The 26247-nt window shown below is 40.7% G+C and overlaps 2 protein-coding genes across 3 annotated transcripts in view; both read right to left on the minus strand.

Moving 5' to 3' along the window:
- Window positions 1–26247, minus strand: part of nipsnap2 (nipsnap homolog 2) — a 127704-nt gene that overhangs the window by 27167 nt on the left and 74290 nt on the right. The window contains exons 1-4 of one of the 2 annotated variants that reach the window (XM_078548584.1): window positions 14867–15035; window positions 3613–3752; window positions 3479–3524; window positions 139–233 (exon numbers count right to left, since the gene is read on the minus strand). In XM_078548584.1, the coding sequence (XP_078404710.1) occupies window positions 139–233; window positions 3479–3524; window positions 3613–3752; window positions 14867–14991 (406 nt within the window). In that variant the 5' untranslated portion in view covers window positions 14992–15035. Of the gene's footprint in view, window positions 1–138; window positions 234–3478; window positions 3525–3612; window positions 3753–14866; window positions 15036–26247 lie in introns of those variants that run through there. The other variant, XM_078548585.1, reaches the window with a different exon arrangement.
- mrps17 (mitochondrial ribosomal protein S17) lies at window positions 20450–24939 on the minus strand. Its single transcript, XM_078547844.1, has 3 exons — window positions 24879–24939; window positions 22147–22282; window positions 20450–21038 (listed from the first exon to the last, which is right to left on the minus strand). Exons 2-3 carry the CDS (start codon window positions 22267–22269, stop codon window positions 20733–20735), a joined length of 429 nt encoding a protein of 142 aa, XP_078403970.1. The 5' UTR covers window positions 22270–22282; window positions 24879–24939; the 3' UTR covers window positions 20450–20732.

The raw sequence follows: 26247 nt of genomic DNA on the forward strand, positions 1-26247 counted from the left end.
CAAGGAAATAAATTCAACTCAATTTTTAATTTAATACAGAAAACATAATTTGGGCACTAGACAACTATAAAAAAAATCCTATTTCTACCATTTACACATAAATTATGCCTTGCTACTCTGCTAGAGTAATATTCATACCAGCTTGATCCTGCTCTCCATACCACGTATTCCACGTCCCCACAAGTTCACATGGGTAGTTTTCGTCTTTATGAACTTTTGGTAGTACCTCTATGCTGCAAAGAACAAACAGGTGTTTATTTCAGGCATTTTACAACTTGAGAAATGTTCTTATTTGTCGTACTTTATACAAATAGGCTAAAATCTATCACACAAAATAATGAAGGATTAGTGATGAGCCTTGGGAAGGATATTTGAAATACGTCAGGTTATACACCTGAATTGAATTAGATCACATCAGTGATATCTTACAGGTGTTATCTCAAGTTAGTTATTGAAGTAAACTGTTTACAGGAATAGCAGAGGAGCTGCTAAGTGCACACAATGTTATATCAGTGCACTCATCTCTATGATGAGTGCACTGCTGCACCATTGGGTGCATTCATCAGCTCCTCTGCTTTTCCTGTAAACAGTTTACTTCAATAACTAACTTGAGATAACACCTGCAAGATGTGCATATGCAGAGTTGAATTACTGACTTGGAGTTCCATTTGTACAAATGTTTATCAGAATTTCAACTAACTGCTACTTCTGTCAAGAAAACAAGGGTTATGGGGAGGGGGAGGATGTTGGGGGGGAGTTTGGGGAGGAGAAAGGAAGAGGGAGAGAAAGAAAAACACCAGCAATTTTTTTTCAGTCTTCCCATTGTAAAAGGACAATGGGCTTTCTTAATTTCAGTTTTTAATGTACTTAAGTATACGTAAAGTTAAAACAGTAACTTCCAAAGTTGATGTAGAAGATTTCAGTTGATTTGATAATTTATTGTATAATTAATTCATTACTATTGCAGCATTACAGAAATGACCTCAGCTTTCCTGTATGATCAAAGTACAAATATATTGCAATTATACTGGTCTCTTGTATGCTTATTGCATCTCTTATCCTGCAATGATCCACACACCCACATCCACCTTTTTCCTGCATTTCTGTTTAAACACACACCATGCCAATAAAACTGCTTGACTGACCCATAAAAATGCAGTGAGGAAATGGGTTGATTGTCTCAAAATCGCCCAGCCCTTTCATGGTGTAACCTTTCAGGGTTTTTGACTATTTGACACATGGGGATTTCTAGTTCATACCAAAAATTTGTAACACACAGTAAACTTGAGCTCTTCCTTCTGTGCAATAAATTACACACAATGTTTTGAGTTCAGCATTGCTATTTGCTATTAGAAACAAATTTTTGGAGAATTCTCATTTACTTAAGAGAATGTTGAATAACCAACTCATTATGTTGTATCCAATGTGATTCGGAAATATAAATTTCCCAGAACATTTCTTGAAATTGGTCCAGGCCTTTTTTCACTTATCTTACATATCTTAGAAACTTACATTATAAGCAGTAGTGTGGAGGATTACATTATCGAACAGATATGGGTGGGCACTAGTGCGTCTAGTAATTGTTTTCATCTTCCTTTTCATCTATGTGCATAAATGTGGAGTGTCAATTTTATATTTGTTACCCATAGTTCAGAGTTGAAATGACGGTGCAATAAGATTGGCCCTTTACGACCAGCAATTCAGAGAATGGGCAAAAAATTAAAGTGAAATTAAACTTAAAAGGAAGAATGTAAAGTAAATTGTATTAAATGATATTAAACAAAATGAACAGTTCCACCTAACCTCCCAGCTGTGCAATTGTTTGGTTACTAACTTTATGCTGAACTAGTGGAGTATATCATCTTGAATGTTAAACTACATCAACTCATTAAAATGTATCTTTTGGATATCAAGTAAACTAGCTGAAATGTGAGAGTAACATATTGGAGAAGGCCCTCTCCAATGACATAAAACTAATCTCAAAACAAATTATACAGAGGTGCCCAGATGCATAGAACAAAGACTGCAATTATTTTGACTCTAACCAAACAAACAAGTAATCATAACAAGGGAGCTATCACAGATGCTGAAATCTGAAACAAAAACTGTAAGCGCAGGAGACACTCAGATCAGGCAACATCCATCAAGAAAACAGCAGTCAGGCAAAGGGTTCTAAGAAATGTTTAGACCTCAAACAGTCTTGTGTTTTCCCAATGGATGCTGCCTGACTTGCTGAGTGTCTTCAGTGTTGTTTTTGATGCAAGTAAACATTCCCGATGCAGGTAAAACTGTTGTTGACAGAAAATAGAATAACACCTTACACATTATTTATATAGAATCTTTAATGAATTAAACATCCGAGGTGCTGCACAGGGGCATTATAAAACAAAATATGACACTGATCCACATAAGGAGATATTAGGGCAGATGATCAAAAACTTGGTCAAAGATGTAGGTTTTAAGGAGCGTCTGAAAAAGCAATAAGAACGCATGGCCATAAGCAGAGGAGCCATTAAAATTGGGAATGTGCCAGAGGCCAAAATTAGAGGAGCACAGGTATCTAGAAGGATTGTGGGGCAGGGGGAGATGACAGTGGGAAAAAGAGCTGAGTTCCATCAGCATACATGTGCAAACTGACTTGTTTTTTGGGTGATGTTGTCCAGGGAGTGGAGCGGGGCAGGGGGGGCGGCGATTGTTGAGGATGGATCCTTGGGCAACACCAGAGATAGCAGTGCAGAAGCTGTAAGAGAGGCCATTACAGGTGATTTTCTGGCAATGGTTAGACAGGTAAAAAAGAAGCTAGAAAGTGCAGTCTCACCCAGCTGGACGGTAGTAGAGGGGCGTTGGAGGATGCAGTGGTCAACTATGTTAAAGACTGCAAAGAGGTTGAGAAGGATGAGGAGTAATAGTTTACCTTAGTAGCAGACAAGGCCCTTTGTTTTCAGTTTACAACATTATAAAAGATTATAGTGATGTCTTTGTAAAGTTCCCATGATTTTTACTAATGTACTTTAGGTTAGTACATGCCTATTACATTACTTTTACTAACATAAAGTGTTATATTTATCTAACTCTAAGTATGGAACTGTTAAGCTTAAACTGAGTCAACTAAAGGTCAAGTTTTTCACATTCAGTAATAGCAATAAAGTTACCAAACCATTTCCCTAAAGGGATCTTACTTCATAAATGTTTCTCATCTTTATAGCTACAATAACTATAAAACAATTTCAAGATTACTGCTGGAAAATTAAAAATGCTGCTGGCTGTCAGTCATACAAGGATTTAAAAAAAATACATTGTATTATAGGGTTGTTATTATGAAATTAATTGTACAAATTAATATGACATACAGTGAGGCTTTTTTTAAAATAAAGGGGAGAAACTGAATATGAATAATAAGTGTGCTCCAGATCAATCAAAGATTAGCTTTCTTTAGCCAAAAGAGCTGAATAAGACATCAGATTTTTTTAAATCTTACCAAAGTTTGTTGTAAGCCTCCAGGCATTCTGGCTTTACGTTGTGAACTGGAAAGAAATTTTTAAAATTATACGCGGAAACAATTTGAAAATAATACATTCCTTAACAGTCTTTAAAAATATTGTAGGTACTTACACTGAATTTTGTACAGGCTGCTAGTTTCCTTTTTAGATAGCAAGTTTGAATGAGCATCTTTGCGTGGATCCACCTTTCTAACGAACAGCGATTTAAACCAGCTATCCTCCCTGCTGTTATAAGAAGTCGCGGATAATGCCCTGCATAGAAACATAATTACAATAATAGAGCCAGTTAGGTAGCATTGTAGCAAGTGACACAATCCTGTGGCTTTTAAGGTTAGGCTCATGATGGAAAAGAGAATGATTACAATAGAAACATTCAACTTTAGCAAGGCATACTCTTAATGTTAAAGACATCGGGCTGGACAGTGCTGTTATAAGGAAAAACATGGAAACCAAGCAGATAAAACAAAAAGTGCTGGAAACACTCAGCAGGTCAGGTTGCCTGCTGTGTATTTCCAGCATTTTTTGCTTTTATTTCAGATTTCCAACATCTGCAGTATTTTGCTTTTGAAGATGGGCAGGTCATGTTTAGAAATGCTTAAAGAAGCTACAGAATAGGTACCAAAAGGGAAAAGATTGGTATGGACAAAATTGCAAGAAATACAGATAATAACTACAAAAAAGAGAGACTATTCCAATATTATATAGCTATAGGCAGCACAGTAGTTTGAGAATATAAAAACAATCAGACAAATGCGATTAAGAATCTAGTTAGGAGAGTCCACACAGAAAACGGGGTCAGAGAATTGCCAAATAATTAATTAATTACATCAACAAAAATCTGTGCAAGTGAATTGCTCCTGCCCACAAATCTTATTTTCTGCATCAACATTTCATATAAACATTTATAACGGAAGAATCATATGTAAACATGTTAAAATTTATAATGGGAAATATTTCAACATTTTCAAAATATGGTTTGTAGATCAATTAAATCACTCAAAAATGTTTTCTGAAAGAAATTTTATGCATTATTTCATAAGAACTCAAATTTCTCATGTCTAATACGAGGTCTATTCAACAATAACCGTATTTATATAGCACTTTAACATAGTAAAACATCCCAAAGTGCTTCACAGGAGCATTATAAAACAAAATATGACACAAAGCCACACAAGGATATACAAGGGCAGATGACCAAAAGCTTGGACAAAGAGATATGTTTAAGGGCTGGCTTGAAGGAGGAAAGCAAAGTAGAGAAATGGAGAAGTATCGTGGGGCGGGGGCATAGTGGCATTGTCACTGGGCCGGTAATCCAGAGATCCAGGGTAATGCTCTAGGGATGTGGGTTAGAATCCCATCACAGCAGATGGTGAAATTTGAATTCAATAAAAATCTGGAATAAAAGTCTAATGTCCTTTAGGGAAGGAAATCTGCCATCCTCACTTTTCATCAGGTTGTGTGGCACTACCAACGTGCTAAATTGGATAGATTCGGAACAGATCTGGCCCAAGACAGGGCAATCATGAGGCGCTGTGTGGACCTGGCATATCTGGCCTGCATGTGACTCCAGATAAACAGTAATGTGATTGGCATTCTGAAATGTAGCCCTCTGCTACAAAGTCAATAAAGAGGAATGAAACTGGGCAGACTATGAGGTGCCGCGGGCCATCAGCAGCAGCAGAATTGTACTCAACCATAATCTGTAACCTCATGGCCTGGCATATCCCCCACTCTACCATTACCACCAAGCCAGTGGGTCAACCTTGGTTCAAAGAAGAGTGCAGGAGGGCATGCCAGGAGCAGCACCAGGCGTACCTAAAAATGAGGTGTCAACCTGGTGAAGCTACAACACAGGATTACTTGAGTGCCAAACAGAATAAGCAGCAAGTGATAGACAGAGCTAAGCGACTCCACAGCCAACAGATCACACCTAAGCTTTGCAGTGCTGCCACATCCAATTGTGAATGGTGGTGGACAATTAAACAACTCACTGGAGGAGGAGGCTCCACAAATATCCCTATCCTCAATGATGGAGGAGCCACGCACATCAGTGCAAAAAATTAAGGCTGAAGCATTCGCAACAATCTTCTTCCAAAAGTGTTAGGTGGACAACCTCTCCAGAGGTCCCCAGTATCACAGATGCCAGTCTTCAGCCAATTTGATTCACGCTACATGATATCATGAAATGGCTGAAGGCACTGGATACTGCAAAGGTTATGGGCTCTGACAACATTCTGGCAGTAGGACTGAAGACTTGTGCTCCAGAACTTGATGTGCCCAAGCCAAGCTGTTCCAGTACAGCTATAAACACAGGCATCTACTCGGCAATGTGGAAAACTTGCCCAGGTACGTCCTGTACACAAAAAGGACATATCCAACCCAGCCAATTACCGCCCCATCGGTCTACTCTCCATCATCAGTGAAGTGATGGAACAGTGCTATCAAGCAGCACTTGCTTAGCAATAACCTGCTCACTGACGCCCAGTTTCCATTCCGCCAGGGCCACTCAGCTCCTGACTGCATTATAGCCTTGGTTCAAACATGGACAAAAGAGCTGAACTCCAGAAGTGAGGTGAGATTGACTGCCCTTGACATCAAGACAGCATTTGACCGAGTGAAGCATCAAAGAGCCCTAGCAAAACTGGAGTCAGTGGGAATCAGATGGAAAACTCTCTGCTGGTTGGAGTCATACCTACCATAAAGGCAGATGGTTGTGGTTGTTGGAGGTCAGTCATCTCAGCTCCAGGATATCACTGCAGGAGTTTCTCAGGGTAGTGTCCTCGGCCCAACCATCTTCAGCTGCTTCATCAATGCCTTTCCTTCCATCATAAGATCAGGAGTGGGGATGTTCCCTGATGATTGCACAATGTTCAGCACCACTTGCGACTCCTCAGATACTGAAGCAGTCCATGTCCAAATGCAGCAAGACCTGGACAATATCCAGGCTTGGGCTGACAAGTGGTACGTAACATTCACGCCACACAAGTGCCAGGCAACGACCATCTCCAACAAGAGAGAATCTAACCTTTGCCCCTTGACATTCAATGGCATTACCATTACTATCAACATTCTGGGAGTTACCATTGACCAGAAATCTAACTGGATTATCCATATAAATATGGTGGCTGCAAGAGCAGGTCAGAGGCTAGGTATCCTGCGGTGTGTAACTCACCTCCTGACTCCCCAAAGCCTGTCATCCATTTACAAGGCACAAGTCAGGAATGTGATGGAATACTCCCTATTTGCCTGCATGAGTGCAACTCCCACAACACTCAAGAAGCTTGACACCATCTAGGACAAAGCAGCCCACCATAATGGCACCCCATCCATAAACATTGACTCTCCACCACCGATGAACAGTGGCAGCAGTGTGTACCATCCGCAAGGTGCACTGTAGAAAATCACTAAGGCTCCTTAGGTAACACCTTCCAACTCCCACGGCCACTATCATCTTGAGGACAAAGTCAGCAGATAGAAGGGAACACCACCGCTTGGAAGTTTCCCTCCAAGCCACTCACCATCTGACTTAGAAATATATCACCGTTCCTTCGCTAGCACCGGGTCAAAATCCTGGAGCTTCCTTCCTAACAGCACTGTGGGCGTACCTACACCAGAGACAGCAGGAGTTCAAGAAGGCAGCTCATTACCACCATCTCAAGGGCAATTAGGGATGGCCAATAAATGCTGCCTTGATGCCATGGGTGGATCATTTTTTTGTCCATGTTTGGACCAAGGGTCAAATGAGGTCAGGAGCCATGTGGTCTTGGCAGAATCCAAATTGAGCATTGATGAGGAGGTTATTGGTCAGTAAGTGCTGTTGTACAGCACTGTTGACAAAATATAATACTTTGGTGAGGTTAGGCTTGTGGGGTGGCAATTGGCCAGATGAGATTTGCCCTCCTTTTTGTAGGCAAGGCATATCTGAACAATTTTCCACATTGTCAGATAGACACCAGTGTTGTAGCTGTACTGGAGCAGCTTGGCTAGAAATGCAGGGAGTTCTGGAGCACAAATCTTCAGCAGTATAGATGAAGAGTTGTTGAGGTGCATAGCCTTTACCATATTGAGTGCCCTCAGCCATTTCTTGATATCACATGGAGGGAAATAAATTGGTTAAAGATTAGCTTCTGTGATTGCGGGGATCTTAGAAAAACGCCTAGCTGGATCATCTACTTGGAACTTCTGACTGAAGATGGTCGAAAACTTTTCAGCCTTGTTTCTTGCACTCATGCTGGGCCATGTCATCCTTGGGAGTGGGGATACTCAAGAAGCCTCTTTCTCCCTTTAATTGTTCAACAACATTCACGACTGAATATGGCAGAACTGCAGAGTTTCACCAAGTTAGCATCACTCTTCAGGTGGAACACTCTCTCATTGAACCAGGGTTGGTCCCCTGGCTTGATGGCAATGATAGAGTGAGGGATATGTTAGGCCACATGGTTACAACTTGTGGTAGGATACAATTCTGCTGTTGATGATGGCACACACCACTTTCTGGATGCCCAGTTTTGAATTGCTAGATCTGTTCTAAATATATCCCATTTTGCACAGTGATAGTGCTACACAACATGGTGGAGGGTGTCTTCAATGTGAAGAGAGGATTCTGTCTCCACAAAGATTGTGCGGTGGTCACTCCTACCATGGACAGAAATCTGTGCTAGGTAGTTTGGTGAGGATGAGGTCAAGTAGGCTTTTCTGCTTGTGTTGGTTCTCTCACACCTGCCACAAGCTTAATCTGGCAGATATGCCCTTCAGGACTCAGTCAGTTTGGTTAGTAGTGGTGTTCCCAAGCCACTCTTGGTGATGAACATTGAAGTCCCTCACCAAGAGTTCATTCTGTGCCTTTCCCACCTTCACAGTGCTTTTTTAAAGTGTTCAACAGAGGAGTACAGATTGATCAGCTGAGATAGGGTGGTAGGCGGCAATCAGGTGCTAATCAGGAGGTTTCTATATCCATGTTTGCCCTGAGGTCATGAGACTTCATCAGGTCTGGAGTCAATGTGAGGACTCCTAGTGCCATTCCATCCCAACTGTATACCACTGTACCACGACCTCTGGTAGGGCTGTCCTGTCAGTGGGATAGGACATACCCAGGAATGGTAATGGAGGAGTCTGGGACATGGGAAAAAGGGTACATTCTGTGTGCATGAGAATGTCAGGCTGTTGCTTGAGTAGTCTGATTGAGTTCTCCTAATTTTGGGACAACTCCCAACATGTCATAAGGTTGTCTTATGAGGAAAGGTTGGACAGGCTAGGCCTGTATCTGCTGAAGTTTAGAACAGTAAGAGACGACTTGATTGAAACATAAAAGATCCTGAGGGGACTTGACAGGGTGGATGTGCAGAGGATGTTTCCTCTTGTGGGAGAATCCAGAACTAGGGGTCACTGTTTAAAAAAAAGGGGGTCGCCCATTTGAAACAAAGATGAGGAGAATTTTTTTCTCTCAGAGGGTTGAGTGTCTTTGGAACTCTCTTCCTGAAAAGGCGGTGGAAGCAGAGTCTTTGAAGATTTTTAAGGCAGAGGTGGATAGGTTCTTTGTAAGCAAGAGGGTGATAGGTTATCGGGGTTAGGAAGGATGCAGATTTGATGTTACTATCAGATCAGCCATGATCTTATTAAATGGCAGAGCAAGCTTGAGGAGCCAAATGGCCTACTCCTGCCCCTTGTTTGTATGTTTGTGAGGACGACTTTGTAGGGTTGACTGGGCAAGGTTGGTCTTTATCATGTTTGGTGTCTAGGTCGATTTTATTTTTATTTTTTCTTTTAGCAGTTTGATATAACTGAGTGGCTTGGTAGGCTATTTCAGAGGGCAGTTAAGAGACAACTGGACTGCTGTAGGTCTGGAGTCACATGTTGGCCAGACCAGGTAAGGACAGCAGATTTACTTCCCTGCAGGGCGTTAGTGAATCAGATGGAACAGTTTGGTAGTTTCACGGTTACCATTACTGACTTTAGCTTTTTATTTGATTAACTGAATTTGAATTCCCCAGCTGATGTGGTGGGATACAGTATCTCCAGATCATTATTCCAGTGCTTCTGGATTATCAGTCTAGTAACAAAATCACTATGCTACTGCACCTACATGCCTGTATTTTAATTACTCAAGGACAGGAAAGAGCATTTAGAAATGTAGTGGAGATTTACAAGGAGTCAAGGATTGGCTTTTTGAAGACAGAATCGATGGCAGTTTTGAAAGGGAGCAGGGTTAGAGCATGAGGCGAGAAAATCATTTACAATATAAAATGGAATGGGGCCAGGAAGAATATTGAGTGGTCAACATGTTAGGGAGCATAAAGGTAAAAACCACAGGAGGTAGATTTCTTAAATGAGACGATCTTTGAGGGGTGGCAGGTGCAAGAAACGTGGATAAGTACAGAGTGGGTGTTCAGAAAAAAAAACGGTGCTAATTTTACACCCCATGACGATCCTGTGGTGGTTGACAGTTCTGGCAGAGGACCAGTCAACATACATGTGGTTGCAGCAGGCCTGGCAATGAATAGCTAAAGTGGCTGGGCACCACTCAAGTTTATTTTTCAAATCGGGGATCACTCCTCATCCTTCTCAACCTGTCTGCAGCCTTTGAAGCTGTTGATCATACCATTCTCCTCCAATGACTCTCCACTGTCATCCAGCTGGGTGAAACTGCACTTGCATGCTTCAACTCTTAACTCTTTAATCGTAGCCTGGGTACTGTATTACTTACAATGGCTTATCTTCCCACTTCTGCACCATTACCTCTGATATCCCCCAAAGATCTAATCTTGGCCTATTTTTCACACGCTGCCCCTCGGCGACATCATTCCAAAGCATAACATCAGTTTTCACATGTACGCTGATGACATCCAGCTCTAACTCACCACCACCTCTCTCCTCCACTGTTACTAAATTATCAAACTACTTAGCCAACATCCAGTACCGGATAAGCTGAAATTTTCTCTAGTTAAATATTGGGAAGACTGAAGCCATTGACTTCAGCTGCGAAATCAGTTCCCCAGCTACCGAATCTATACCTCTCCCAGGCAACTGTCTGAAACTAAACCAGACTGCTCACGACCTTGGTCTCATACTTGACTGCAAGTTGAGCTTCTGACCACATTCACACCATCATTAAGACTGCCTATTTCCATCTCTGTATCACGTGAATCCGCCCCGCCACAATTCATGTATTGCTTAAAGCCTTGTGCACGCCTTTGCTACTTTCAAACTTGACAACGCTGATGTAATCCTGCCGTGCCTCCCACATTGTTCCCTCCATTAATTTGTGGTCATCCAAAACTCTGCTGCCCGTGTCCTTCCTGGCATCATGTCCCATTCACCTATCATCTCTGTGCTTGCTGACCTACATTGCTTGACTGGGAATCAGTAACTTGGCTTTAAATTTCTTACTCTTATTTTCAAATACCTCCATAAGCCTCACTTCCTACCTGTGTAATATCATGGTTCGATGTGAGGCTGGAGGATATCTGCCCTCATCTAATTCTGGCCTCTTGAGCATCCCCAATTGTAATTACTCCCCCATTGGTGACTGTGCCTTCAGCTGGCTAGTCCCTAGGTTCTGAATTCCCTCCCTACACCTCTTCGTCTCCACATCTTCTTTACGATGCTCTTTAAACCCTATACCTTTGACCAAGTTTTTGTCCATCTGCCTAATATCGCCTTTTAAACATTTTCATGGGGTATAAACATCGCTGGCAAGGCCAGCATTTATTGCCCATCCTAAATTGAAGGTGGTGGTGATCTGCCTTCTTGAACCACTGCAGCCCATGTGTTGTAGGAACACCCATAGTGCTGTTAGGGAGGGATTTCCAGGATTTTGACTTAGCGATAGTGAAGGAATGGCCATATTAGGTCTAGTCAGGATGGTGAGCGACTTAGAGGGAAACTTGCAGTTGATAGCATTCCCATACATCTGTTGCCCTTCTCCTTCTAGGTGTTAGAGATTGCAGACACCTGGATGGTGTCAAGCTTAAGTGTTGTTGGAGCTGCACTCATCCAGGCAAGTGGAAAGTATTTCATCACACTCCTGATTTGTGCCTTGTAGACAGGCTTTGGAGAAGTGACTCACTGCAGAATTCCCACTCTGACCTGTTCTTGTAGCCACAGTATTTATATGGCTGGTCCAGTTCAGATTCTGCTCAATGGTAAACCGGCAGGCTGTTGATAGCAGGGGATTCAACGATGGTAATGCACTGAATGTCAAATGGAAGATGGTTGGATTCTCCCTTGTTAGATCATTGTCTGGCACTTGTGTGGCGCGAATGTTACTTGCCACTTATCAGCCCGAGACTGAATGTTGTCCAGGTCTTGCTGCACATGGGCACAGAATCTGCAATGGTGAACATCGTGCAATCAGCAGCAAATATCCTAATTCTGACCTTATGATGGAGGGAAGGATGAAGCAGCTGAAGATGGTTGGCCTAGGACACTACCCTAAGGAATTCCTGCAGCGATATCCTGGGAATGAGATAAGTAACCAACAACCACAATGCACAATCCTCTGTGCTAGGCATGACTTCAAACCCGCATTTCCACTGACTCTAGTTTTGCTAGGGCTCCTTGATGCAATAGTTAGTCAAATGCTGCCTATATGTCAAAGGCAGTCACTTTCACCTCAGCTCTGCAGTTCAGCTCTTTAGTCCATGTTTGGACCAAGACTATAATGAGGTCAGGAGCTCAGTGGCCCTCGAGGAACCCAAACTGAGCAGCAGTGAGCAGGTTATTGCTGAGTAAGTGCTGCTTGATAGCACTGTCGACAACACCTTCCATCACTTTGCTGTTGATCAAGAGTAGACTGATGGGGCAGTGATTGGCAGAATTGGATTTGTCCTGCTTACGTGGTCAGGACATACCCGGCCAATTTTCCACAGTGCCAGGTAGATGCCATGTTGTAGTTGTACCGGAACAGCTTGACTAGGGGGCGTGGCTAGTTTTAGAGCACAGGTCTTCAGTACTATTGCCGGAATGTGTCAGGACTTTGCAGTATCCAGTTTCTTGAAATCACGTGGAGTGAATCGAATTGGTTGAAGACTGATAGCTGTTATCCTGGGGACCTCAGGAAGAGGCCAAGATGGGTCGTCCACTCGGCACTTCTGGCTGAAGATGATTGCAAATGCTTCAGCTCCTCCATCATTGATGAAGGGTATATTTGTGGAGCCTCCTCCTCTAATTAGTTGTTCTTCCACCACCATTCATGACTAGATGTGGCGGGACTGCAGAGCTTAGATCTGATCTATTGGTTGTGGGGTCACCAAGCTCTGCCTATCGCACGCTGCTTCTGCAGCCTGGCATGGAAGCTGTCCTGTGTTATAGCTTCACCAAGTTGATACCACATCGTTTTAGCCTGGTGCTGCTCCTGGCATGCCCTCCTGCACTCTTCATTGAACCAGGGTTGAGCCCCGGCTTGATGGTAATGGTAGAGTGGGGGATATGCTGGCCATGAGGTTACAAATTGTGGCTGTAAACAATTCGGCTGCTGCTGATGGCCAGTTGAGTCGCTAGATCTGTTTGAAATCTGTGGCAGGCAGGTTGGTGAGGATGAGGTCAAGTATGTTTTTCCCTCTTGTTGGTTCCCTTGCCACCAGCCACAGACCCAGTTTAGAGCTGTGTCCTTTTGGACTAGGTCAGCTCAGTCATTAGTGGTGTTACCAAGCCACTCTTGGTGATGGACATTGAAGTCCCCCACCCAGAGTACATTCTGTGCCCTTACCAACCTAGTGTTTCTTCCAAATGATGTTTAATATGGAGGAGTAATGACTCATCAGCTAAGAGGGGAGGGGGTGCGGGGTGGCGGTGGTTACCAGCAAGAGGTTTTCTTACCCATGTTTGACCTGATACCATGACACCTCATGGGGTCCACAGTTGATGTTGAGCACTCCTCGGGCAACTCCCTCCTGACTGCATATGCCTCACGTGGCTCGGTGTTTAACACTTTATAACACTCCGTTGAAGAGCCTTGGGATGTTTTATTACATTAAAGGCACCGTACAAATTTTTTTAAACCATTTTCTCTTAGCTTTTAACTTTTTTTGTAGTTTTCTTGTATGCTTTTTATTAATTCAAGCTCTTTGACCAAGTGCTAAATGCTAAAGTTTTTTAAAAATGTTTCAAATGTGATCTTTTCTTCCTATTCATCCACAGGACTCCTGCCTTTGACACAATCATGATTTGTCTTTACTCAAATGTACTTATAGTGCCATTTTAAATATTTCCCACTGTCATCCAAACATTTTGAATAACTGAATCCATTAGCACAACGTGGGAACAGGAGAGACAGCAAACAGGACTTGAAATGTTAAGTCAGAGAAATAAAGCATACATTTCTGGATTTGATTCTGAGTTTGTATAGGGCACTGGTCCAATACTACAGAACTATGGAATGTTATATCTTAGACTAAGTGAGTACTAAATTCTTATATTCCTATTCTCACACAGAGCGAACTTGCATTGTGGTCACGTTTTCCAATGTTTTCTTATCTTTTAGGTTGTCCAATTGCTCTATTTCATCACAACAAACCAGATAAGGTCCTGTTCCCCTCCTTTTTGGAACAGGAACACTGGTGGGAAAAACAGTCCTGATCACGCTAAAAAGATTTTCCCAATTCCTCACCAGTAACGTTTTCCTGTCCCATATTCGAATATTAATATGACAATGTGCAAATCCACAATTCCTTGCTCGAACAATCAACAAATTGTCATATAGACCAGGGTTTCATAATTTTGTTGTGGTCACAAATTGAACTCGAATCTACGATTCAGTTTTAAATATATACCAAAAAAATGACATTTTTGTGGAAGAGTTTGATTAAAGGTTTAATGTTAATAATTGTTATTTTACTCCTGCTCTGATACTAACACAATAATGCCATTTTACTCGCCATACATTCCAAACAATGTCTATATTCCTTTTGCTCAGAATGAACAAATTCAGAGGCATGTTGAAATAGCTCTCGTGAACCAATTGGTACAGTTACCCAGTGATTTGTTTAACTTTAAACAGGATGGATAAACGAACACACCCCGGCAACATTTTGCGCAGTTATTAAAATTGCTAAAGATAAATGACCTTGACAAAATGCAAATCCGCAAGTGCGGGTCTTCAAAAAAAAACTTCGAGTTCAGGGTTGAAAAGATGTGCAGCTAATCGCCAGCCGTTTATTTAGATACCTGCTAAACTGAACGTTAAGTTAACTTCGCTCTGCTGGCGTTGAGGAACAATTGAAACGAAGAAGCACAGTGACACCTGACTTTCCTTCTGGCGGAGAAGGAAGGGCCTGCGGACATAAACTTTACCTCAGTTTACCTCAGCCGGCCTCCAGTAACATTGAGCCAAAGCGGTGGCAAAGGCGAGGCCCCGACCGGACACTGACCTGGTTATAGTGGCTGTGCTGGTGGCGGTAGCAGCAGCGGCTGCCGGAGCCCGACCCTCGCCCTGTGTCCAGACTGTGGCCCTCCTCGCAGCGGCCACAATGTTACCGAGAACTCTGGCCGCCATCTTGCTGTGGAGGTGACATTCACCCCGGCGCCGCGACGTGCGCATGCGCCGCAGGCCAGACCAGGCCGCACCTCCCCGCGAGCAACAGCAGCTTCAGGCCTTGGCTGCTCATCGAAAATCATCCTTTATTCCAGGAATGGGCTCCAAGGTCTCCTGTTTCATCACCGTGGGGAGTCACATCTCAAGAATCTTATAATTAATTTGCACATATTTCAAGTTGCTGACATTTGATCTTGGTGCTCCGATTTAAGATTTATCCTGCATGGCTAAGCAGTGACGACCGTATCAAAAATCTGCATTCAAAATTCAAACCAGACAAACTCAGGCAGACCTGTGGTGCCTTTGCTTTGAGCACCAGGTTGCACTACAGGGCTATTAAGTCATTTATTTTGGTTCAATGTTGCCAAAACAAGAGGGGGGCAAGGGGCAAAGAGTGGGATCATGGTTTAAGTTCTGCGGTTCACATTGTTGCTGATGAGAATTCATTCAAAACCTAAAAATCAATGTCATCGCATCATAAGCATACTGTAGATGTCAGTTGGAAACATTGACTCATATTTTTTTAAATTAATGTTTGCTTTTCATTTTAGATATTTTGGAGTATCATACTCCAAGGGTGCAAAAGAAGAAACCCTATTTTTGTTTGAAAATGTAGCCTATATTGATCTGTATTACAACAAAAAAAAATACACCACTCGACATATTTAAGTGAGTTTACAAAGTAGTTAATGAAGAGACCTGTTCAAAACCGTAATCTCTTTCTTTAGGTGCTGACTGGTCTACTGTGTATTGTTAGAATGTTCTGGCTTTAAATCTGATTTTCAGCATTAATATATTGCTTTTTATTTTTACAATCTCTCGTCCACTTTGACCATAAATCTATAACAAAAACAGAATTACCTGGAAAAACTCAGCAGGTCTGGCAGCATCGGCGGAGAAGAAAAGAGTTGATGTTTCGAGTCTTCATGACCCTTCAATATTATTGACCATAAATCTCACAGATAAATGTGATGTTGATAGACTTATATTGGAGAATTTTAAAATTCTCATTCTTTTATTCAAAGCCCTCTAATGGCCTCACCTCCTTATCTCTGTAATTTCCTCCAGCCCCACAACCCTCTGATGTATCTGTACTTCTCTAATTTTGGCCTCTTGAACATTCCGATTTTAATCGTCCCACCTTTGGCGGTCGGGCATTCAGCCAACAAAGCCCTAAGCTCTGGAATTCCTTCTCCACCTCTCTTTCCTCCTTTAACACACTCCTTAAAACCTCCCTCTTTTGACCAAGCTTTTAGTTATCTGTCCTAATATCTCCTCTATATGCCTCAACTTGAATAACATTCTTGTTAAGTGTCTTAGAACATTTTACTACATTAAAGGCACTATAAAAATACAAGGGTTGTTATGTCCAACAAGAGTCAAAATCAATTTAAATAATTTTTGAAATGAAAATGTATTTCCTTCCCTGTCATCGAATAAACATCTCATTTGCGCTTAGTTAACTTCTTTGCCTAAGACAAGATGGGACTTAAAGTGAATTTGAATCTTTCTATATCAAAAATAGCTAGTGCTTTGGTGACATTTATGGACATGTTTGAATAGCTTTAACATGAAGATAGATACTGTATTCATAACTCTAATAAATTGTGGTTTAGCTATGGAAGTGTTAATGAAAATCTTAGCCTTGAGAAGAAAGCATAATTGGTTGTTAAATACAAGTATTTTATTTCATTAAGAAAAGTAACTTAAAGGGGAGGTTTTTGCACAAGAGCATCTGAGAAAAGTTTCAACAGAAGTGAGGGGAGCATTTAATAGTTGTAAATATTATTTGAAAAGTTTAAAAGCAGACATGTAAAGAATGTTAGATCAAGTAGAAATATGTAATGAAAAATGTAATACAACTGTGTTATAAAAGAAAATAGTACAAAAGCTTAAGTAAATGTGAATGACACCACATCCAGCAATCCAACATTACCTCAGTACTGCTATAGAATGTCAGTCTAGATTATGTATTTAAGTCTTGGAAGGGGACTTGAGCCCAAAGCCTTCTGACTCAATGCAAGAATGTGGATGTTGCTGTATGAAAAGAACTAACTTGGCCTCTAGTATACTGTAATCTAAATTGTTAAACTTTATAGTTAACCTATATTAAAACTAGTTAATTAAGGCTGTGCTATGATGAAGATACTGATTTAAGTTGCTATGTTGAGAAAAGCTGTTCTGTTTGTAATGACTATGTTCAGAATCGTACCATCCTTGCCTGCAAAGAGGTAATGAAGTTAATACATCTTTGTTTCCTACAGTCATTGATAACTGAGTTAACCTGGGTTAATTGTTTACCATTGTACTACTTTCCTGTTGACAGGGTTAATAAATACTAATTTTATCTTTTACATGTATAATTTGAGCCAAATATTTTGTAATATTACAACTATAGTTTTAACTAGTTTCTAGGAGGATTTAAGGTCTATTATAATGGAACTTCTAAAATAAATTATGGAAAGTGAATTATACTTCCAAATCTGAAATGACATTTTGCTTCCTGGAATAGCAGTAGGCTATCCAGCCCCATTTGCCTGTTCCACTATTCTATTAGATCATGGCTGATCTGGCTCTTTTGTACATTCTGATCCATTTTTTGTGCACAACATTCAAAAGTATCAAAAAGACAATTTAGCAAAGGAAGGGGAATGCAGAATAATCAAGTATCTTGTTTTCCTGGTGCTTTGTGAAACCTCCCATTTACATCATGGAGTGGTTTCACAAGTTAGGAATTATAAATGGCCACCTTCCTCAAAACTGGCTCTCCATTTCTCACTGTAATTTTTCTTTATCTACCTTGTTGACTGAGAAATAAAGCCCAAAATAATCTGCACAAGTACCGCATGCATGTGTACGAATGTACAAACACACACACAATACTTATAAATAATTTGTTTTAGTGAGGTGATAAATGTTTTTCCTTCCCCTTCTCATGATCTTGAAACTGGAGTACAGTATAACAGAAAAATTTCATAAATCAGCATGTGAATCCTCAAACTAGAGTGCTGCTCTAGGTTTTTACTTTCCTCCAACTTTCTTCGCTCCGCTTGCAGATGCTGAGCTATTGGAACATGGATCCACTTGTGCTGGCCACTTTGCATTACCTAATTTCATATACGATTGTTTCCAGCCTTTCCAATTATGAAGATTAACAGGTAGTGCTGGAAATACTTAGCAGGGCTGGCAGCATCTGTGAAAAGAGAAACAGGATTAATGTTTCAAATCGAATATGACTTTTCTTCAGAACTCATATTTGACTTGAATCATTAACTGTTTCTCTCTCCACAGATGCTGCCAGACCTGCTGAATATTTCCAGCACATCCTATTTTTATTTCAGATTTCCAGCATCTGCAGTATTTTGCTTTTAGCCTAATATTTCACCCAGATTTAACTTTAAGCAAAGCAGATTTTAGTGCTACTAAAAATGCTACATCATACCTCAAACCTTGTCAACAATTGAGTTTTAAGGAAGAAGCTTCTTCAATGCAAATTTCCAAGTTATACTAATTCTAAAGAGATCTCTTAGGTAGCATGATGATGCAGGACTTCATAGCTCATAAGTGAGAACCAAGTTTATTTTCACAAATTGTCACCCTTGAATTGACAGTAATGGGGTTGGTGGCAGGTGGTGCTGGATGGTGGCCAATCGCTTCTCAATTATGAAGGGAAAACCTCATGCCTCTCCTCTGCACCTTAAAGTAAATTTGAGACATACACTAAGGCCCAGGAAGATCTTAAAGGGGAAAAATAACTTTCAAAGGTTATGTATACTTTTGCCCAAACTTGGTGAATCTGTTTTTATTAAGTGAAACTCCTGGTGAGTTAAATATCCCTCAAAATTATGTTCTCCAGTGATTTAAACATCAACCATGATCTTTGGAGAAACATTCTATTCACATTGTCACAGGAGGAAAACATAAGTACTTTTCTAGGTATCTGAACTCAAATTACTGCTTGTGATCTTTAGCTATCCATCCATATGTAGTTTTTTTTAGAAAATGTTGGATCAACATTTTGATTTCCAACCCCAAATAATTACAGTAACTTGAAGTTGGTAATATTATGACCGTAGTGCTATCTAGTTTCTCGGAGGATTTAAAGTCCATAACAACGGGGCTTTAAAAAAATATGAAGGATGAATTATGCTTCTAAATCTGAAATGAAATTTTGCTTTATAAGAGTAACAGTAGGGCATTCAGCCTCTTCAGCATGTTCCACCATTCAATTAGACCATAGCTAACCTGTGCTTTAGCTCCATTAACCTGCATTGTTTCATATCCCTTAATGTCCTTGCTTAACAAAACTATCACTCCGTTTTAAAATTTTCAATTTGCCTAGCCTCACTATTTTTTGTGGGTCAAAGTTGGGTTGGGGTTGGTGGGGCAAGAGTTCCAGATCTCTTCTGTTCTTTCTTTGAAGAAGTTCTTCCTGACATCATCCATGAACAGCTTAGCTCCAATTTTAAGGTTACGGTCCCTTGTTTTGGAACCCCCGACCAGAATAGTTTCCTTCTATGGTCCTTATCAAATCTTTTAATCATAAATAACTCAATTGTATTATCCCTTAATCTTTTATGAGGGAATATAAACCTTCTCTATGCTCCTTTCTCATAATTTAAGTCTTTAAGCCCCAGCATGATTCTGATGAATCTGCCAAATACCTTTCCAAGGTATGTTTTTCCTGAAGTTTAGCATCCAAAACTGAACACAGTACTTCAAAGAGAATCTGACCAAGGCTCTATACAATGAAAGCAACATTTTTTCATTCCAACGCTTTGAGGTAAAGGTCAACATTCCATGAGCTTTTTTGATTTTTTTTTGTATCTATGTATTAGCATTTTGTGATTTGTGGACTCTAAATCTGTTTGCTCCACCACACCCCCTAGTTTCTCGCCATTAAAAAAATGTTCCCTTTTCCTCAAATCCAAAGTAGGTGACCTCACACTGTCGGCCAGTTTTGTTCCTTTGTAACTTCTGCTCCCATCCACTCCAACTCATTATGAACAGCATTATTGGACATCTACTAGTTAATTATTAAATGTCATAAATAATTATTCATTGGGAGTCTTTTATTAGCATGTTCTATGCTAGCATGTTAAATGGCATATCTTGTGTCCATGACATCTTTGTCAATCTCTCCTAACCCTCCCCCCCACCTATCCCTGACTTATTTTGCCCCACCCCCTCTTAAACAGTATAAAATCCATCATATTTCTACTTCTCTTTAGCTCTGAAGCAGTCACACAGACTCGAAACATTAACTCTGTTTCTCTCTCTCGGATGCTGACAGGCCTGCTGAGTTTTTCCAGCATTTTCTTTTTTATTTCAAATTGCCAGCACCTGCAGTATTTTTCTTTTATCCTGGCATATCAACCCAGTTGCTATAAGACATTATACCCTTTCTTAGATTGAGAAATTTCATGGAAAATCCATCAGTACTTTATTTAAAAAGCCATCTTGTATCATGGGGATTGAATGTGAAAATATACTGAAGATTATGCGCAACCATTTGGATTTATTTTACTAAGATTTCAGAAAATCCAAGCTCTCCCAAGTCCAGGAAAACATGAATTTAAGATAGAAGAATCATCACACATTTCTTTCATTAAAAAAAACCTATATTGTCTCATTTCTGAATAACATTTGCAGCATGAATATCCATTTAATACATTCAAATTTACAAACGTTTTATTTATAGTTCAACTCACAGAGTTTTTAAGTTCTGAATTACTCTGCACGACACTGATCTCTAAATTCTTCATATGATCATTCAGGGATCCCACATCTGAATCAGTGTCTTTAAGGGGTTCAATTATTCGGCTTCCACTACAGCGTTTCTGTGTGATGGGATCAATGACATTTCCAACTTTGAATACAATTTCTGCCAGTTCATGTTTAACGTGCTTGGTCCTTCGTTCAGACAAAGCCTTCAGAAGTACGATATCGCCCACAGTGCACTGCTCTTTTGGATCATGAGCAAAATAGGTCTTCCTTTTATTGTAAAACTGTAGAAGAATGAACATTTTAAAATGCTGTTTTAAGAGTACACTTAAAAACATTTAACACTTTAAAAAAGACGTTTGTTTCCAGTTTTAGACAGGAATGTTGCTGGAGGTTCCAAGAGCAGACAGTCAACCTTGGTGTTCAGAACTGTAGATTTATCAGGCAGCTGTGTTTAATAGCTAAGATGCTGGAAACACTTTTAAAAAATATTGTTTGCTGGACATCGGCATCACTGGCAAGGCTGGCATTTATTGCCCATCCCTAGTTGTCCCATTATAACTGAGTGGCTCATGAGACCACCTCAGAGGAGAGTTAAGAGTCAACCATGTTGATCTATGCTGCGAGTTAGATTTCACTAGACTGGGTAAGGACAGAAGGTTTTCTTCTCTAAGGGCCACTGGTAAAGCAGTTGGGATTTTATATCAACCCAAGGGCTTCAAGTTAACTTTATTAGTGATACCAGCTGTTATTGCTACTGAATGATCCAAAACTCACCAAATAGAAAATGTTGGGTGTGAAACTTAACCTTTTATTTTACAAAATTAGGGAACATTAGTAAAAACATACTATCAACCAAGCTGAACATTACTTGAATGTGGATGTAGACACTGGCTGTAATTACACATACATAAAATTGAATTGAGAATGTGCAAAGAAAATTTTCTACTTTATATGAACAAATAAGACCATTTGTAGAGTTCAGGGCAGTGAAAGTAATGAGTGGCTCCAAAGGGAAAAGTAAAAATGTAATGTTGTGAAGAGTTTCTTCTTTGTGTCAAGTCTTCAAATCATTAAAATGATAACCATTAAATCTTTGAAGTGTGGCCTGTGGTGTTAAATATAGTTCACAACCTTTTAACCAAAACAGTAAATCTGATAAAGTTCTGATTAGAAAGCAATAAAACTTCATTCACAAATATTTTAGAAATTATAAGTGTTGGAAATAATTAATTAGGGAAAAATAATCCCTAAACCACACCACAATCTGCTCAGTAAAACTGAGCTAATTAATGTGGATCAAGTATTTTTTAACTTGGTTTCAGAATAAATGATCATTGTCTCTCTCTAATCTGCATAGTATTACATACATCTCAAAATAATCCATTTTACCTTTAACAGATATGGATTCAGGACAAGTCTAGTTATTCTGACTTTGGCAGTCTTCTGCATTTTTGTCCCAATCACTTTTCCTATAATCCACTTGGCATGGACAGAGGCAGTTCTTGCTGACATGTCTGTATATTGCCTGCATTGAAGTGAATGAGATTTTGTAATATCACACAAAATAGCTCAAAAACAACTTCTATTCATATAGTATATTTAACTAATGTTAAACCGAGGCTTCATTTGCTCCGAGTTGGCTTAAAAGATCCTGTGACAATACTTCAAAGAACAGGGTAGTTATCCCCAGTGTTCTAACCAATATTTAACCTTTAACATCACAAAAACAGCTGATAGGATCATTATCACGTTGCTGTTTATGGAGCCTTGCTGTGAGCAGATTGGCTGCTATGTTTTCTACATTAGAACAGTGACCACAGTTCAAAAGTACTCCATTGGCAGTATAGCACTTTGGGAAGTCTGAGATTGTGGAAGGTGCAATATAAATGCAAGTCTTTCTTTATTTCACATGCTCAGAGTGTCCCAAAGCATTTCAGTCAGCAAAATCATCTCTTTGATATGTAGTCACTGTTGCTCTGTAGACAAATACAGCAGCCAACTTGCAAACAGCAAGTTCCACAAACAGTAATGAGATAAATGACAAAATTATCATCTCCATCAATAAAGTACTGTACCGTTGGATATTTTACATGCACCTACATAGGGAGATTCATTTAACATTTCATCTGAGCACTGACCCATCTCGGCCTCCTGCGGGGGTCACCAGCATCACAGATGCCAGTCTTCAGCCAATTCGATTCACTCCATGTGATATCAAAAAATGACTGAAGGCACTGGATGCTGCAAAGGCTATGAGCCTGGCAATATTCTGGAAATAGTACTGGAGACTTATGCTCCAGAACTTGCTGTGCCCCTAGCCAAGCTGTTCCGGTACAGCTACAACACAGGAATCTACCCGGCTGCGGAAAATTGCCCAGGTATGTCCTGTATACAAAAAGCAGGACATATCCAACCCGACCAATTACCACCCCATCAGTCTATTCTACATCATCGGTAAAGTTATAGAAGGGGTCATCAACAGTGCTGTCAAGCAGCACTTGCTTAGCAATAACCTGCTCACTGATGCCCAGTTTGGGTTCTGTCAGGGCCATTCAGCTCCTGACTGCATTACAGCCTTGGTTCAAACATGGACAAAAGACCTGAACTCCCAAGTTGAGGTGAGAGTGACTGCCCTTGACATCAAGGCAGCATTTGACTGAGTGTAGCATCAAGGAGCCCTAGCAAAATTGGAGTCAATGGGAATCATAAGGAAAACTCTCTACTGGTTGGAGTCATACCCAGCACAAAGGGAGATGGTTGTGGTTGTTGGAGATCAGTCATCTCAGCTCCAGGACATCACTGCAGGAGCTCCTCAGGTTAGTGTCCTCAGCCCAACCATCTTCAGCTGCTTCATCAATGACCTTCCTTCCATCATGAGGTCAGAAGTGGGGATGTTCGCTGGTGATTGCACAATGTTTAGCACCATTTGCGACTCCTCAGATACTGAACCAGTCCATGTCCAAATGCAGCAAGGCCTGGACAATATCCAGGCTTGGACTGACAAGTGGCAAGTAACATTCACGCTACACAAGTGCCAGGCACTGTCCATCTCCATCAAGAGAATCTGACCATCGCCCCATGATGTTCAATGGCATTGCCATCACTGAATCCCACCACCGATGCACCGTAGCAGCAGTGTGTATCATCTACAAGATGCACTACAGCACCTTCCAAACCTACAACCACTACCATCTAGAAGGACAAGGGCTGCAGATAGATGAGAACACCACCACCTGGAAGTTCCCCTCCAAGTCACTCACCATCTTGACTTGGAAATATATTGCCGTTCCTTCACTGTCACAGGGTCAAAATCCTGGAACTCACTTTCTAACAGCACTGCGGGTGTATCTACAACACATGGACTGCAGCGGTTCAAGCAGGCACTCACCACCATCTTCTCAAGGGCAACAAATGCTGGCCCAGCCAGCGAAACCCACATCCCGTGAATGAATAAAAAAAACCTCTTCTCATGCTGCACTCCAACAGTACTGCAGTGGAGGTTTACCTGGAATGCAACTTGAACCTATTATTTATTGAATTAAGAGTTGAGAATGACCCACGCTTAGCACTTAAACCATAAGTTTTTAAAAATCCTGTTAATGCATAAACAATTTGGATGAATTCTCATCAAACACATAAGCCCAATATCTCACCGCATTTTGTGGGACCTTGCTCTGCGGGAATTGGTTGCCAGCTTCGCTACATTACAACAATGTATTACACTTCTAAATTGCTTCATTAGAAGCATTGGGACATCGTGAGTTTGTGGAAAAACCCTCGATAAATGCATTATTTCATGATTAACTTTAAAGTAAAACCTATAATCCTTTACAACACCAAAAACTTTGGTTAATTCTTCTTCATTCAATAAAAATACTCTTATTGCCCTATATAGAGTAGTTCGGAAGGTTTTAAGAAGGACAGATGTGACCTACATTGCTTCACTTGAATAACATAGACTGGTAGCAGAGTTCGATTATACCAGACACTACTGTAACTAGGGGTCTCAAAACAGAATTGGGGAAATAAACAAGATTATCGGGTACTTATTTGCTCCTTTCGACGTAATCTATTGCATCCTAAACATAGAAAAGAACCACATTTCGTGCCCCATCACTTACTTTGTCCAGGTCCACTCCACTCCTGCCGGATGGGGAATGTTAAGGTGACGGACACACTTCCGCCGGCTGGCCACGCATGCGCAGTACCTCCTCCAGCCGGGAACCGGGCATGCGCACAACGAGGAAGAGCGGCTGTTTGCCTCTGCTGCTTCCCTTGGGATATCGTCTTGTTTAATGTGGCTTTTACTCGTCCACCGTAGCTAAAATGAGCGCGCAGTCGGCTTTCTGATCTGACCCCTAAGATTCCACTTCCCCCGACATGCAGATCTGTATTAAATTCCAACTCCATTTCTCTTGATTTGATTTTTTATTTCCAATTGTGATCCTTTCAGCCCTGGCTCAAATGGTAGCACTTCGGCTTGAGGAAGAAGGTTCTGGATTCAAGGGTCTGCTGGAGGTGCCGTCTTTCTGATGAGACGTTAAACCGAGGCTCCATCTGCCTGTTCGAGAGGGTGGATGTAAAAGATCCATTATTTTGAAGAAGGGCAGGGGAGTTATCCCCAGTGTCCTGATCAATATTTATACCTCAATCAACATCACAAAAAATCACTTAAGATAAAAGCAAAATACTGCGGATGCTGGAAATCTGAAACAAAAGTGGAAAATGCTGGTAAAACTCAGCAGGTCTAACAGCAACTATGGAGAGAAAAACAGAGTTAACGTTTCGAGTCCATATGACTGAAGAAGAGTGCTCTTCTCAGACGCTGTTCGACCTGCTGAGTTTTTCCAGCATTTTCTGTTATTGTATCAGATTATCTGGTCATTATCACATTACTGTCTGTGGTGTTTACTGTGCACCAACTGGCTCCTGTATTTGTTATGTGATAACAATGCCTTTCAATTCAAAATAACTTAATTGGCTTAAAGTACTTTGGCAGTCTTTTTTTTCTTTTCTTTTGGACTTCACAGTAGCCGAATCAGCCAAAGAACCTGTGGGTACCAAAGGGAAGCTTACAGATACCAGCAAAGAGATAGGTGCGCCATGATTTACTTTTTCAAATTTGCACGGATCGATTTTCTTACCTATACATTGAGAAGGAAAGCCAACAGTCATGTAATTGGTGTGTGGGCTGATGAGCACTGCAAAATATTTTAAATCTGAGGTTGTCTTGGAGGTTGAAATCAGTTGATGGATAAAAATATGAGGTGAATCTTGATCCTAATGAGGAAAGTTAGTTCTGTAGAAGTTTTAAAAATAATTGAAATGATAGCTTAGAAAGAACAAGGTGATCAGGTTTAGGATGCATGGAATTAGATAGCAATCATGCAAACAGGCCTTACAACCCAGCCAATCTATATTGGTGACATAGTGAATAAAGCTCGGGAGTATATAAAAGACTATTATAACAATAAGAATGCTTGAAATGCT

This window comes from Cetorhinus maximus, chromosome 9, assembly GCF_964194155.1.
Source record: "Cetorhinus maximus chromosome 9, sCetMax3.hap1.1, whole genome shotgun sequence".
NCBI lineage: Eukaryota > Metazoa > Chordata > Chondrichthyes > Lamniformes > Cetorhinidae > Cetorhinus > Cetorhinus maximus.